At 35.7% G+C, this 14,437-nt stretch overlaps 1 protein-coding gene across 1 annotated transcript in view; it reads right to left on the minus strand.

Annotated features, from left to right (window-relative positions):
- LOC125658020 (uncharacterized) overlaps positions 1-14,437 on the minus strand; it is a 150,429-nt gene that overhangs the window by 40,871 nt on the left and 95,121 nt on the right. Inside the window, exons 102-114 of the mRNA XM_056149514.1 lie at positions 14,037-14,237; positions 13,432-13,546; positions 11,657-12,292; positions 11,177-11,391; positions 9,972-10,064; positions 8,961-9,418; positions 7,530-7,593; positions 6,988-7,200; positions 5,777-5,876; positions 5,504-5,606; positions 4,907-5,085; positions 2,634-2,737; positions 827-982 (exon numbers count right to left, since the gene is read on the minus strand). Coding sequence (XP_056005489.1) covers positions 827-982; positions 2,634-2,737; positions 4,907-5,085; positions 5,504-5,606; positions 5,777-5,876; positions 6,988-7,200; positions 7,530-7,593; positions 8,961-9,418; positions 9,972-10,064; positions 11,177-11,391; positions 11,657-12,292; positions 13,432-13,546; positions 14,037-14,237 — 2,637 coding nt within the window. The remainder of the gene's footprint in view (positions 1-826; positions 983-2,633; positions 2,738-4,906; positions 5,086-5,503; positions 5,607-5,776; positions 5,877-6,987; positions 7,201-7,529; positions 7,594-8,960; positions 9,419-9,971; positions 10,065-11,176; positions 11,392-11,656; positions 12,293-13,431; positions 13,547-14,036; positions 14,238-14,437) is intronic.

A 14,437-nucleotide genomic window follows, 5' to 3' on the forward strand; every position in this document is an offset into this window, starting at 1 on the left:
CTTGGGTTCTAACATAACTTGATGGAGATTACATGTAATAATGTGTACCAATACGCCAGTTTCGAGATACGAACTCTTCTGTGTAGGAGGTGCATTTAGTGGAACTTTGAATGACTAAGTGGGACAGAGTGGACCTACAGTCAGCGAGAAAGACGATGAAATGTATTAAAAGTGGCTTCTCTTTTAATATGTAAATGTGGGAAATACAAAATACTATCGAAAGAAATGTTTTACTAAAGTGGAAACATAAAAACAATGTCATATTTGCAAGTAATGTCTTTGATATGGTACTTATGCCAATGAAATAACGTGATATGATAAGAATTCTATGTATTTAATTACTCCTTGAATACTTATAACTTACTTGGTTTGTGTATCAGTCGAATTCAGATGATCTAACAGTGTAAGAGAAACTTACTGAGTACATTCGCTTACGCAGTGATGAATATTAGTCCCACTCCTGTGTGTAAACAAATTGTTTCGCGCCTCACTATACACGAGAGTTCTCCAAAGGGAAATAACTCGGGTGTATCTCGAAACCGGCGTATTTAATATGTTATACATGTAGCTTATAATTAGAATAAACTTCAGAATTAAATCCATATGCATCCCATAAATAAATCTTATTTTGTTAATATTAATCAGAACACTGTAAAAATATTATCTTCTATTTGAAAATGCATTATTTTGTATACACTTTTCCCACAAAGACACACAGATATGGTATCATATATTTATAAAACTGTTGACAGCTGTGTACACAGCTGAAATGATAAACAGGAATATTCCACTAATATCTTAATCAAAGTCCAAGGACACAACTAACCTTGACATCATCAATGCAGTTCTCCAGGTTGCCTTGTACATCAACATTGGCAATAGCACCACAGGCGTTACCAGCAGCTGACAAAGCAATAAACTGGGTGCAGTTGTTGATAGCCATTTCTTGGGTGATTCCATTAGGTGTGGGGAAATTGACACCCTACATTTAAAAAACATTGCACCTTTCTATTTTAATAGATTCAGTGAATTTATGCTGCTTATAATCTTGACTAAAGAATGTTAATACTATATGGGTTGAATCCAGCTTAACACTGTAAATCCAGATATTATCTACCCAACCACCCAATCTTAAAATAAAATCCAGATATTATTTACCACCCACCCAATTTTAAAATAAAATCCAGATATTATTTACCACCCACCCAATCTTTAAATTAGATCTAGATACCATCTACCCAACCATCCAATCTTAAAATAAAATCCAGATATCATTTAAAGGGAAAGGCAACCTAAAAGATTTTTACATGATAAAATGATAGGATTAATCATATGATGAAGATTTGTCATACAAATCTGTTGATATATGGCCTAGATAAGCTTCAGTACTAATTTGAAAATGTCAAAAATTGAAATTTCCACGATCTACAGAGGCTGCCATGATGTGTAACTCTTTTGTATTCAAGACCACAAAAATCAATAATTTTGACGTCACACCATCTGTTCCGTTTTTGATGAGATTCTAAGATCATCCACAGGTGCTTGGGTTCAGGACCCTCACTGGTTATCATATACCCTGGTAAGAGAACTTATAACAACCAGTGAGGGTATTTTTTAAAAAAGGGCTTACTTTAAATTATTTTGGACTTTATGGGTATGCAAGACATTGTTGACATGCATTAGAAATATTTTCAAGAAAAAAATCAATTAAATCAACTCATGTAGCTTATTCGGAGGGGGGTGGGGGTGGGGGGTTCTGAACCCAAGCATCTAGCTCCTGCGAGATCATCAAAGATGTGCATGTGGTTAGATCTTATGAATAAATAGGTTGATGCCTTCCTGGCAAACAGTTAATTACACTAATGCGAAGGGGAGATGTGAAAAAAGGTTATTTTTCAAAATTCCCGACTCAACCAAGTTATTTGAAAAGAAAAGACTATGTAAACTGTGGATCCATCATTTGCGTAATGACAAGTTGAGGTTCAAGACATTTGTATGAAGAATGTTTACCGTCTGCCTTGTCTGCGAATCGACTGAACGTCTTCTTTTCTCAATTTCTTCTTGCGAAAGAATGGGTTCAAATCTATATGGCTCCAAACTTAACTATTTGTGACTTGTCATGTTTTCAGTGCTTCTGATTAATAAACCGGAACAGAGGGTGTGACGTCATAAATTAAACTTCAATGGCTACTCTCTTAGCGGCAGGTAATTTAAAATACATGATAGATTAATATTGATTTAATTGTTAAGCAAGGATTTTTGTAGATAAAGACTGTCAATTACGATATCAGTAAGTGATACTTTATTCATAAAGGCAACTATGTGGTTAGGGTTGCCTTTCCCTTTAATAACCACCCAATTTTTAAAATAGAATCCAAATATTATTTACCCAACCACCCATTCTTAAAACAGAATCCAGATATATTATTTACTCAACCACCAACCTTTTTAGATAGAATCAAAATATTATTTACCCAACCACCCAATCTTAAAATAGAATCCAAATATTCTTTAACCAAACACCCAATCTTAAAACAGAATCCAGATATTATTTACTCAAACACCCAATCTTTACAATAGAATTAAAACAATGATGAAAATGATTATGAAGATTCACTATTATGACAACTTACAATGAAGGTATAGGTGATGTCAAATTCAAAAATGATCCTGGTAATAGTGGATTCACAAATCATAGACTGGGCTTCATCCACCAGGTCCTGAGTGATATCTACAACTAAACACAGCATGATATTAACAATCGCATAACTAACACAGCACGATATTAAACACCACATAGCACGATATTAACAATCGCATAACTAAAGCACACAGCACAATTATCAACATTCACATTACTATAAACCACACAGCACGATATCAACACTCAAATAACTAAACCACATAGCACAATTATCAACACTCACATAACTAACACAGCACGATATCAACACTCACATAACTAAACCACACAGCACAATATTAACACTCACATAACTAACACAGCACGATATCAACATTCACATAACTATAAACCACACAGCACGATATCAATACTCACATAACTAACACGGCACAATATCAACATTCACATAACTAACACAGCACGATATCAATACTCACACGCAGTATTAAGTCTTCCCCGGAAGACATGTGTCGCCTGCTAGTTCATTCTATATGTAATATATCACGTATAATGTTGAAAAAGTAAATTATTGAAATGGTTTTTGTCACTAAACAGGAAGTTGATAAGCGACAGATTCGAAAATGTCTTACACAATACAGTTGGCCACAGTGATGCTCTGTGCCAAATATCAGGGAGTTGCCCCATGTGGTTCTTGAGAAAACTGTGACAGAAATTTTTTTGCTGTAAAAAATTCTAAGTCCCGGCAAACAGGAAGTTGATAAGCGACAGATTCGAAAATGTCTTACACAATACAGTTGGCCACAGTGATGCTCTGTGCCAAATATCAGGGAGTTGCCCCATGTGGTTCTTGAGAAAACTGTGACAGAAATTTTTTTGCTGTAAAAAATTCTAAGTCCCGGCAAACAGAAAGTTGATAAGCGACAGATTCGAAAATGTCTTACACAACACAGTTGGCCACACTGATGCTCTGTGCCAAATATCAGGGAGTTGCCCCATGTGGTTCTTGAGAAAACTGTGACAGAAATTTTTTTGCTGTAAAAAATTCTAAGTCCCGGCAAACAGGAAGTTGATAAGTGACAGATTCGAAAATGTCTTACACAATACAGTTGGCCACACTGATGCTCTGTGCCAAATATCAGGGAGTTGCCCCATGTGGTTCTTGAGAAAACTGTGACAGAAATTTTTTTGCTGTAAAAAATTCTAAGTCCCGGCAAACAGGAAGTTGATAAGCGACAGATTCGAAAATGTCTTACACAATACAGTTGGCCACACTGATGCTCTGTGCCAAATATCAGGGAGTTGCCCCATGTGGTTCTTGAGAAAACTGTGACAGAAATTTTTTTGCTGTAAAAAATTCTAAGTCCCGGCAAACAGGAAGTTGATAAGCGACAGATTCGAAAATGTCTTACACAATACAGTTGGCCACACTGATGCTCTGTGCCAAATATCAGGGAGTTGCCCTATGTGGTTCTTGAGAAAACTGTGACAGAAATTTTTTGTGACGACGCCGCCGCCAGACGACGACGCAGGACGACGGATAGTGATCCCTATATGTCGCCACTGCGTAACGCAGGCGACACAATAACTAACACAGCACGATATTAACACTCACATAACTAAACCACACAGCACGATATCAATACTCACATAACTAACACGGCACGATATCAACATTCACATAACTAAACCACACAGCACGATATCAATACTCACATAACTAACACGGCACGATATCAACATTCACATAACTAAACCACACAGCACGATATCAACACTCACATAACTAACATGGCACGATATCAACATTCACATAATTAAACCACACAGCACGATATTAACACTCACATAACTAAACCTGACACAGCACGATATCAATACTCACATAACTAACACAGCACGATATCAACACTTACATAACTAACAAATACAGCATGATATTAACACTCACATATAAGAGATTTAACTAAACATGCTAAATTCTAGAACTATAGGATACAATAAAAGATTTAAATTCTATTTGATGGATTCAATCACAAGAACTTTTCCCTCTGAAGATTTATACCATCCAATGCTGTATATCAGTAACTAGAAAATATTTTGACTCCATTTTGATACTGCCCATTTCATCCCCATCCTTTATGGTCAAATTCTAAATTGAACTAATTTAACACAAATTACAAGATACAGATTTCCCCATACTCGGTATTACTTTTGCTGTCAAAGCCTCTTCACCCGAAAATTTTGTTTTTGATGCCTTACGTTTTTTGTTTTTCTTCTTCCTGTTTTTGGCTTTGGAGAAACTTCCGCAGTCACTGACAGGGCTAGCTCTACACTGGGGGGTCAGCCCTGCCCCACATTCACAGTAATCTGACCCAGAGAGATCATCAGTTGTGACAGCACCACAGAATCCCGAGTATAGACTTTCTTCTTCAGGCACTCTGTTCAATATATTTAACATGGAATGGAAGATGCATATAAATATTATAAACATGGAAATTAATTTAAAAGACGTTAAATACAGAAAAAACACAGAATTATTTGTCATTAAGACTTAATGACATAGTATATATCAAGGATTTCAATACAGACAAACCATAAAAGTCAGGGATATCCTACAGAGAAATCATAAAAGTCAGGGATCTCAGTATAGAGAAATCATAAAAGTCAGGGATCTCATACAGAGAAATCATAAAAGTCAGGGATCTCCTACAGAGAAATCATAAAAGTCAGGGATCTCATACAGAGAAATCATAGAAGTCTGGGATCTCATACAGAGAAATCATAAAAGTCAGGGATCTCATACAGAGAAATCATAAAAGCCAGGGATCTTAGTATAGGGATCCTAAAGTCTGTTACCTCCATTCTCTGGAAAATTCGTCTGGTTGTTTTTTATCGATAACTTTTCCAGCTTTAGTCACCAAATCATTGTTCTTAACACCATCATAATTTCCACAGAGACCTACAAAACATCATATCTGATATCATATGTTTCCAAAATGCAATCAATATTAAAATGTTTAATTCATAAAACCATTTCTACCTCTGATATCAATATTAGCTCAGGGAATGGTGAAAAACAACAGATTCTGTTAAATTAGAAGCAGAGATAAAAATTTCACATGAAATTACCTTCCACATTTTCATAATCCACGGGTGATCCCTTCATCCAGACGTTGATGAACTCCCTGTTGGGCCTTACAATCACCTGTCCTCCAGTGGGTAAATTTATCTGAAATTCATCAGTTTTACCTGGTTAGAAAAGCTTTCACTAGTGTCAGTACCCCACATCTTAATGTGCATACCGGGTAATTACATTCACTAGTGTCAGTACCCACATCTTAATGTGCATAATTACATTTACTAGTGTCAGAACCCCACATCTTAATGTGCGTAATTACATTCACTAGTGTCAGTACCCCACATCTTAATGTGCATAATTACATTTACTAGTGTCAGAACCCCACATCTTAATGTGCGTAATTACATTCACTAGTGTCAGTACCCCACATCTTAATGTGCATAATTACATTCACTAGTGTCAGAACCCCACATCTTAATGTGCGTAATTACATTCACTAGTGTCAGTACCCCACATCTTAATGTGCATAATTACATTTACTAGTGTCAGAACCCCACATCTTAATGTGCGTAATTACATTCACTAGTGTCAGTACCCCACATCTTAATGTGCGTGATTCATCATCACATTATCTTGTTATAAATTATCTAAGCAAAAACAAGCTTCCGTAAGCTGTTTCAGTTCAGAAAACAGAATAAGACATAAACAGCATTAAAGATGTTACTTAAAAATGTTTTACACATAAACACTTTAATATCATGTCAAGTTTGGCTCCGCCGTGTAGTCAAAACTTCCACCCCATATAACATAAAATTCATAATTTCGGTAGAGGCCTAGCTGCCTGCTCTATATGACTTATGCATTTAAGTTTTTCTTAAAGATGTATGGTTGTAGGGAATATTTGGTCAATTTTTACCCCACCTCTTAAGACCCCAGGGGTGCAGGAATTCTGAAATTTACATTTTATGTCCCCCTTATCCCAAAGACATTTCATACTAAATTTGAGAAGAATTGGAATGGTAGTTATCAAGAAGAAGTTAAAAACGTTCAATGTTAACTCACAATAGCAATATAAAAGAAGTTCGTGGTAATTTTAGTTTGAATCCTTAAGACTTTTTCTTCATGCAGAGATGAAATTCATCCTAGTTTATTAACCACAGTTTATATCACTGTATCAAATTAAACTTCTAAGTTTGAAATACATGTACTTTATCAAGAAGACTTGTTTATTGGTTTTAATAATTTAACCATTTTTTTTAACCTCGTATTTCTTTCCTTTGTGATGCTGATACACTGTTGTCCCCGGGGTTAGTTGTCCATTCAAGAACAGTTTCTTGGTCAGGGGACGCCGCTTCTTGCCTTTCGATCTTTCTTTGCCGCAGACATCCAACACGATGACATCATCACCGGATCTCACAGCCACTGCACAATTACAGGAAGCTTTCTTGTTGCACGATCTGTAGTATGTGTGCACCTGTGGAAAGAGATTAAATACCAATCTTAAATACTGCAAGGGAAGAAGAAAATCATAAAAAACTCAATACAATTGAATTGATATCTCAACATATCGATAAAATGTAATGTTAACTAACATTTATTTGTTATCTTGCATTGAAAACACGTTTGTAATAAGAAAGGCTTATTTAAAACACAGAGTTATTTAATTTTATGAAAATTTGCTATCCCTAATACAAGAGTGGCCGCAATACAATTACATATATTCGTAAGTTACATGAGGCACATGCAAACCCCACAGATATTTTTATCATGCTCTGAAAAGCTGGATAAGAGTAAGAAACTTACTGCATAAGGCAATGTCTTGTGTCTGTACAAAACAAACTCCCCTTCATAGAAGTTGTCATATTTCCTATAAAAAAGTTTATATACTTCTGTTATTATTTTTCGACAAAACATATACTGTATAGTGGGTTATTTCCGCAGGTCTAAAATTTGGCACTTTGCTGGCTCAAAGGCATACAAATAAATTTAACGGAATGCATTTTGGCGGAGAAGAAAGAGTTATCTCTCTTGCAAGTACTGAAGTCACAATTGGGTGCATATTTGGCAAGTGAAATTTTCACAGAAAGCTATCTAAACGCAAAAATAAGCAAATTTATCACCCCACGAAAAAAACCCTCGCTATACGGTATAGCTTTTTTGTCACCAACTTTTAAAAAGTCTATCTACTAGTGCCTTTACCATTTGCAATCTGTAGAGCTGAACTTCAATATTTGAAAGTGCTTTAGAAATCCCTGTAGCTATTAGCTAGGCAGACAGCATCAATTATGCATAAAAAACATTGATGCACTATAGAAAAGTAGTGTGTCAAAAAAATATGAAATTAAATATTCTTAAGACTTTGACCCTATAATTGACCTTGGGTGAGGGTACTGTCACACCAAAAGATTTAGCATCAATTATTATACCTCAGAATGTTTTTGCTATATAAATGTTAGGTGAATAAATTTGCTATTTCTTCTGGACAACGCTAGCTGTGAAATAGTTTCTGAACTATCTGCCTTAGGGAAATAGTCTCGAAACTATTTACCGGATGCTATATTTTCCCGCGTTTTCTTTTCTGTGACGTCAAAGTCTGATGACTAATTAGTTTACCTCTCGGATCTAGGCTAATGCGGAATGTTAGTTTACTTCACTTTGGTATGTCTGACACAAGTAAAGTCTACTTTTGTATAATATATTTACTGACTATTCGGACAAGTTGCGGTCTTGGGGGACAATAAACTTGCTATTGTCCGAATAGCCAGTAAATAGGTGCATAATATTTCAACACCGCGAAGATAGAGCATAAAAAATATGACAACAACAAAAGTGCTATATACTTTTCTCCATGTGACCTTATTGTCAATATGACCTTAATAAATTGGGTAACCTCAGCATCAAGTGTGACTGTTCAGAGATTTTCAAATACATGGTCTATGCATGAAATATATATATATTGACATTGTTCAATGAAAATGTACAGCAAAATCACTTTTTTTTTTTTTTTATCAGCTAAAAATAAACATAACTTCATCAAAATTGAATGAATCACTTGATCGGGAAATAGCAATTATACAGGTTTACATGGTAAACAAGATTTCCACACAGACAGATTACAGTATACCCTCCCTCCAGACTTCTTTTGTGGGAAATATACAAATAAACAGACTTCATTAAAATAACTCATAAATTTAACATCATACAAAATGCACAGCAATCAACATTGAATTTTACCTCTTATCAAATGTAGTAATGTGAGGGTCATTTATAGAACGACACGTAGCCATAGATTTGGAGTCCCGAATCTCCACTGGAATCCTGGCCACGTCAACCACTGTGTGGGTCTGTCCCACAGTCACCATCAGTTGAACCTGAATGATGCGGGATTTCGTTCCATCCTTAATTTGGTCCACAGTGGCCTCAATTTCAATCTCAATGTCCTGGCCCCATTTGATGGGATATGAACAGACCGAGTTATTTGTGTTTGGTGATCTGAAAACTAGTTGCTGCATGGTGCTGCCATCTAGACACTTGGTTTCCTTGGAGCCTGTCTTTAGGGAGGCGATCACCTGTAACTGACAGATATCTCGACTGCCAGCTGGACAGAACAACCTAGGAGGAATCAGAGGCCGACCCTTGATTCGTTCATCTGGCCGCTTTCCTTCATATATGACCATTTTTTCTTCCTCAAACTGTCAAAAAAAAAAATATTGAGAGAGATCGAACTAAAATATATAAAAAGGCCATGATTGGACCCCTGAAAATTTGAAAAATCATGTGCATCTTTGATATCATATCTTAAAATATCATCATTTTTCTATGAATAACATACTATAAATCGATTTTTTTTTCTATTCACACAAATTCACAAGATATAAAGATTTGTTTCTCATGAACAACTTGTTAATATACATAAAAAGGAACAAACTGAGTTTTAACGAAAATTATGTATCACGAACAAGTACTGAAAGCCAAAATCATGGAAATCAAATCCTGCAAAACATCTGTGATTTACAGTGCAAAACATTTTTGCATATACAATGGTAATTATTAAAAACAAATTTTGCTTCAAAATGTCATTTTACATGGCCATATCAGGCCCATTACACCCTGTGTGCATGTATAGTCTTTTCAAATATTACTAACTCAACTATAGGTTCAATATCACCAATTTGAAGGTCAAACTGCAATTTTAGACATAACAGTAATTAATGGAATACCATGTTAACTACAAGCACGTCTTACCTCCATTATCATTCTTATGATGCTACTGCGTTTGACTGGTCCCCGCGACTCCGCACACCTGGTTCTGTAGCACACACTAACTTCACAATACATCTGTAATACAAGTATCAGATGTAATGAAAGTCTTCATATAAAACATCAGTGTGACTATACCATTTTTCCTTACTGCATAATGACCCGAAAACTTTTAAAAGTGGCCCTTGTTTACAACAAAATTGGATACAATGAAGTACTGTATACGACAAAACAATTCTTGGTTCCCAACTAATTTACCTTTTTTTTCCTTTAATTATAATGACGGTCACAATGAAATCTCTTATTACGAAATTATGCTTATAACAAAGTTAACTCTTAAGTTCTGCTTGTATCAAATGCCATCGGATATAACAAAATCCATCGGATATAACAAAATCCATTATCAGCGAGATTGATTGGTTAAATTAAACTACATGTATATCAAGTGGAAATTAGTATAGTACAGTTTTTCTACTTTGAACCCAAAATAGTGCAAAGTCAACTGAGGGTGGAGTTCCTTTAAGAAAAACAACTTTAAGATTGGTAAGGTATCTTTTGTTCAGTATTATAGTAATAAATCGTTCAATGTCTCATGTATTGAATATTTATGGATGTTTTACTATTTTAAACTCACATAATTATGTTAATGAAAATTCTAAATACAGGAAACTTATTTTAGAATATTCTAAACTTTGTCAAATAATAAAGGTTTTAATATTTTAATAAAATATCACAATCAATAAGATGTTAAAAACGTTTCCCTACACTACATGTATGTTGTAAACATATTCAACCATGTATAGTAATGTAGTATATAAAGGAGAGAGGAGAAAATCTTTTGGATGGACCGGGAATTGAACCCGGGACCCCTGGATTACTAGTCAGGTGCTCTAACCACTGAGCTATCCATGTATTGTACTACATGGTCCGTATAGCCATAATATTGTATAGCAATAAAATTATCTATTCTCTTTGTCTGGATAATTTAGCATTAAAAGTCCTCAATATTCCCCTAATCTGGGTCCAGTACTGCAGTGGAGAAGAAATATTTCTAACTAATGTTCCATAAACACTAACAGAACTTCTATACTGCACTAATTTTCAATAAACACTAACAGAACTTCCATACTGCACTAATGTTCAATAAACACAGAACTTCTATACTGCACTAATGTTCATTTAACACTTACAAAACTTCCATACAGCAGGTCACCAACATCTCTTTCTTCAATAGCTACTGGACTGGAGTTATTAGTCACCATGGCAACCATTTTGTTATCAACAAAAAATTCCACGACATAATCTACATCTGCAGCCAGCTGAGTAAACATACAGTGGAACTGAGCACTCTCATCTGGATTTGTCTTGATCCGGAGAACTGGTGAACTTGTGAGTTCCGGAAATCCTTTAATCATTACAAGACTCATTACATCACAATCATTGTTTACTGCATAGCTTAATGCTTAGCATGTCTATTCTATCAAATGGTGACGAGAGAGAGAGAGAGAGAGAGAGAGAGAGAGAGAGAGAGAGAGAGAATTTTGTAAGTAACAAGAAACAAAGTTGCTGAAATTGAAATATATTGAAAAAGTGGATGATGATGAAAAGTGCACATCTTGGAATTTTTTTTTTACATATGGTGTTAATACAAAACCTGTTCTTGTACTTACCGATGACATAACCTAGCTGAATCAAAATGTCTCTGGAGGCCAGCAGCACATGAAGATACTCCAGTTCCATATTAGCAAACGAACTTTGGTCCTGGTTTGTTCCGATGTATATCGGACATTTTTCTGGCACAGACACAGACCTTGTGGTGTATTTTGTAGTACGAGAAATTTCTACACCATCAATGTAAAACACTAGACCATACTGTACACTCCAGGAAAATTGATAAGCATAGAAAACATCAGTTTTAACATCGTTAAACTCAATACTCCACTCCTTACTGCGAGTACTGGCAGTGAAAATAAAACGCTTGTTGACGTAACGCAGATCAAACCCTATACTTTTAGGGTTCGAACCACAGCTGGAGTAAACATACATGTCATTTGCCAGACTGATGAAGCGAACCGTGAAAGAGAAAGTAATTCCGAGGTAACAGAAGTCGGGGTCAGAAAGACAAACATCTCCTAGATGGCTGACACCTAAATACTGGTCCCGGCCATTAAATGTCAAGGACTTCTTGTTATTTCTGTTGGTTCTCAGTGCCAGGTTACCAAACTGATGGAAACTTCCTGCCTCCGTCACCAGAAAACTTCCTTCAATCCTCAGAAAGAATAACCTGTACTCGTATATAACATCCACTGAAGAAAAAAAATCAATATATCAATTATAATGATCATGTAGGTAGTGCTTAGTAGCAATCTACTTCTGATACACTGCAGGTCAACATCTACAAGCGACTACATTAACTTGTGTATCAGTGATGGGTAACTGTTTTACAAGAGAAATCATAGTAAATTAAAGAAGTGATTTAATGTATATTAATTGCTTATCTTATGTTTTCTACAAACACTACTGTGGTCATCACAATCACAGCCCTACAGTTGTCCCCTAATAGGTCATCACAATTACAGCCCTACAGTTGTCCTCTAATAGGTCATCACAATCACAGCCCTACAATTGTCCCCTAATAGGTCATCACAATTACAGCCCTACAGTTGTCCCCTAATAGGTCATCACAATCACAGCCCTACAGTTGTCCCCTAATAGGTCATCACAATTACAGCCCTACAGTTGTCCCCTAATAGGTCATCACAATCACAGCCCTACAGTTGTCCCCTAATTGGTCATCACAATTACAGCCCTACAGTTGTACCCTAATAGGTCATCACAATCACAGCCCTACAGTTGTCCCCTAATAGGTCATCACAATTACAGCCCTACAGTTGTCCCCTAATAGGTCATCACAATCACAGCCTTCCTTCATAACAAAAAATAATGCAATTCCATGAAAGTGTCCCCCACAACACTTTCCAAATATATGCATTTGTTAGCATTGTTTTGATTTTATTATCACCACTTATTTCATATTCATAGTAGAAAAAGATGAAAATAATTGCTTTCGAGATGAATTTCCACAGCATGAATATATGTTTTGCTAATTTACAAGAAACAAGCTAATTTCTCTGCCATAGATTGCACTATTTTTGGAGAGTAGGAGACCATCAGACGGGGGTCTGGGGCCTGCCTAGGCCCAGTGGCTATAAGACAAAAACCCTGATGATGGTGGTGGTTGTCTCAATGACAAAAAATTCCATATTTTCCAAAAATTCCATAGAAAAGTCCCATAACTGTCGCATGCGATAGTAAGTGCAGACAGACCAACAGATAGAGTGATTACTCTAGGACACCTGTCATATGGCGGGGCTCTAATATTAAACAAACTGGAAATGAGTTCTAGAGATCAGAGTTTTGAGTCCGACAGTCACCAATACTTTACCTCTTAGTACAGTCCATGAATCTGTGCTGTAATCAGGACGACAGGCCAGGGTCTTCTGATCCGGTCTTACAAATCCATTCTCATAACACACTCCACCAATCACACAAACATCAGTCTGTTGTAAAATGAAATTTATCTCTGAGTCATTTGATTATAGCAAATGTAATCAGACTGGCAAATTGAATTTGTAAATTTCCCTTCGGCAGATAAAGTATTAGAATAAATTCATACTGATATACTGTACATTAAGTGGAATTTTTAACGAAAACTCAGCAATTTTTCTAAAAAATGGGTATATATATATATATATATATTTACAATAGCTAGTTTTCGCGACTTTATAATTCCAAGAAAGATAACTATTACCTAAGATACGGAATAAATTGTTAGCGATATTTAATTTTAGCAATCTCAACACCCTCACTAATAAATAATGCCAAAATTAAATCCTCGCCAAAAATTCTTATACAGTGTAATTTTTCCTCCTGTGATATTCCAGTTGTAGTGTATGCAGTTGTTCATCTTCAGGCATTTTACTTTTGAAATTTCAAATTATTCACAATCATCTCGGTTTCCAATCAATAAAATCTTGGTCCTCTCCTTACCCTTGTGGTGCAGCCCGTCTCGGAGCAGCGATCACAGTAGCTGTTGTAGATGATGTACACTTTGTATGAACTGGTGGTCTGCCCGTTATTGCTAACTGCTATCTCGTACAAACCCTCACCTGGGAGTGTACACACAACCGTCTCGGAATTCTCATACTCTGCTTTGCTGGTCATCACACTGGAAATTGCTGTTAGGTTTCTCTAAAACAATTGAAATTAAACATAATTTAAAAAAGTATTTCTGTATGTACAGTATATACTGATATATAACACTTTCAACAGGAAAAAAGGTTGCCTTGCAGATTTAAAAACCAAATGACACCAAAGAAATTTGAAAAAAAAAGATGTATCGGACGTGTTTATTTTGACAGAAACAATAAATCGAAGAGTTTAAGAAAACG

Source organism: Ostrea edulis, chromosome 9 (genome assembly GCF_947568905.1).
Source record: "Ostrea edulis chromosome 9, xbOstEdul1.1, whole genome shotgun sequence".
In the NCBI taxonomy this organism is placed as follows: Eukaryota; Metazoa; Mollusca; class Bivalvia; order Ostreida; family Ostreidae; genus Ostrea; species Ostrea edulis.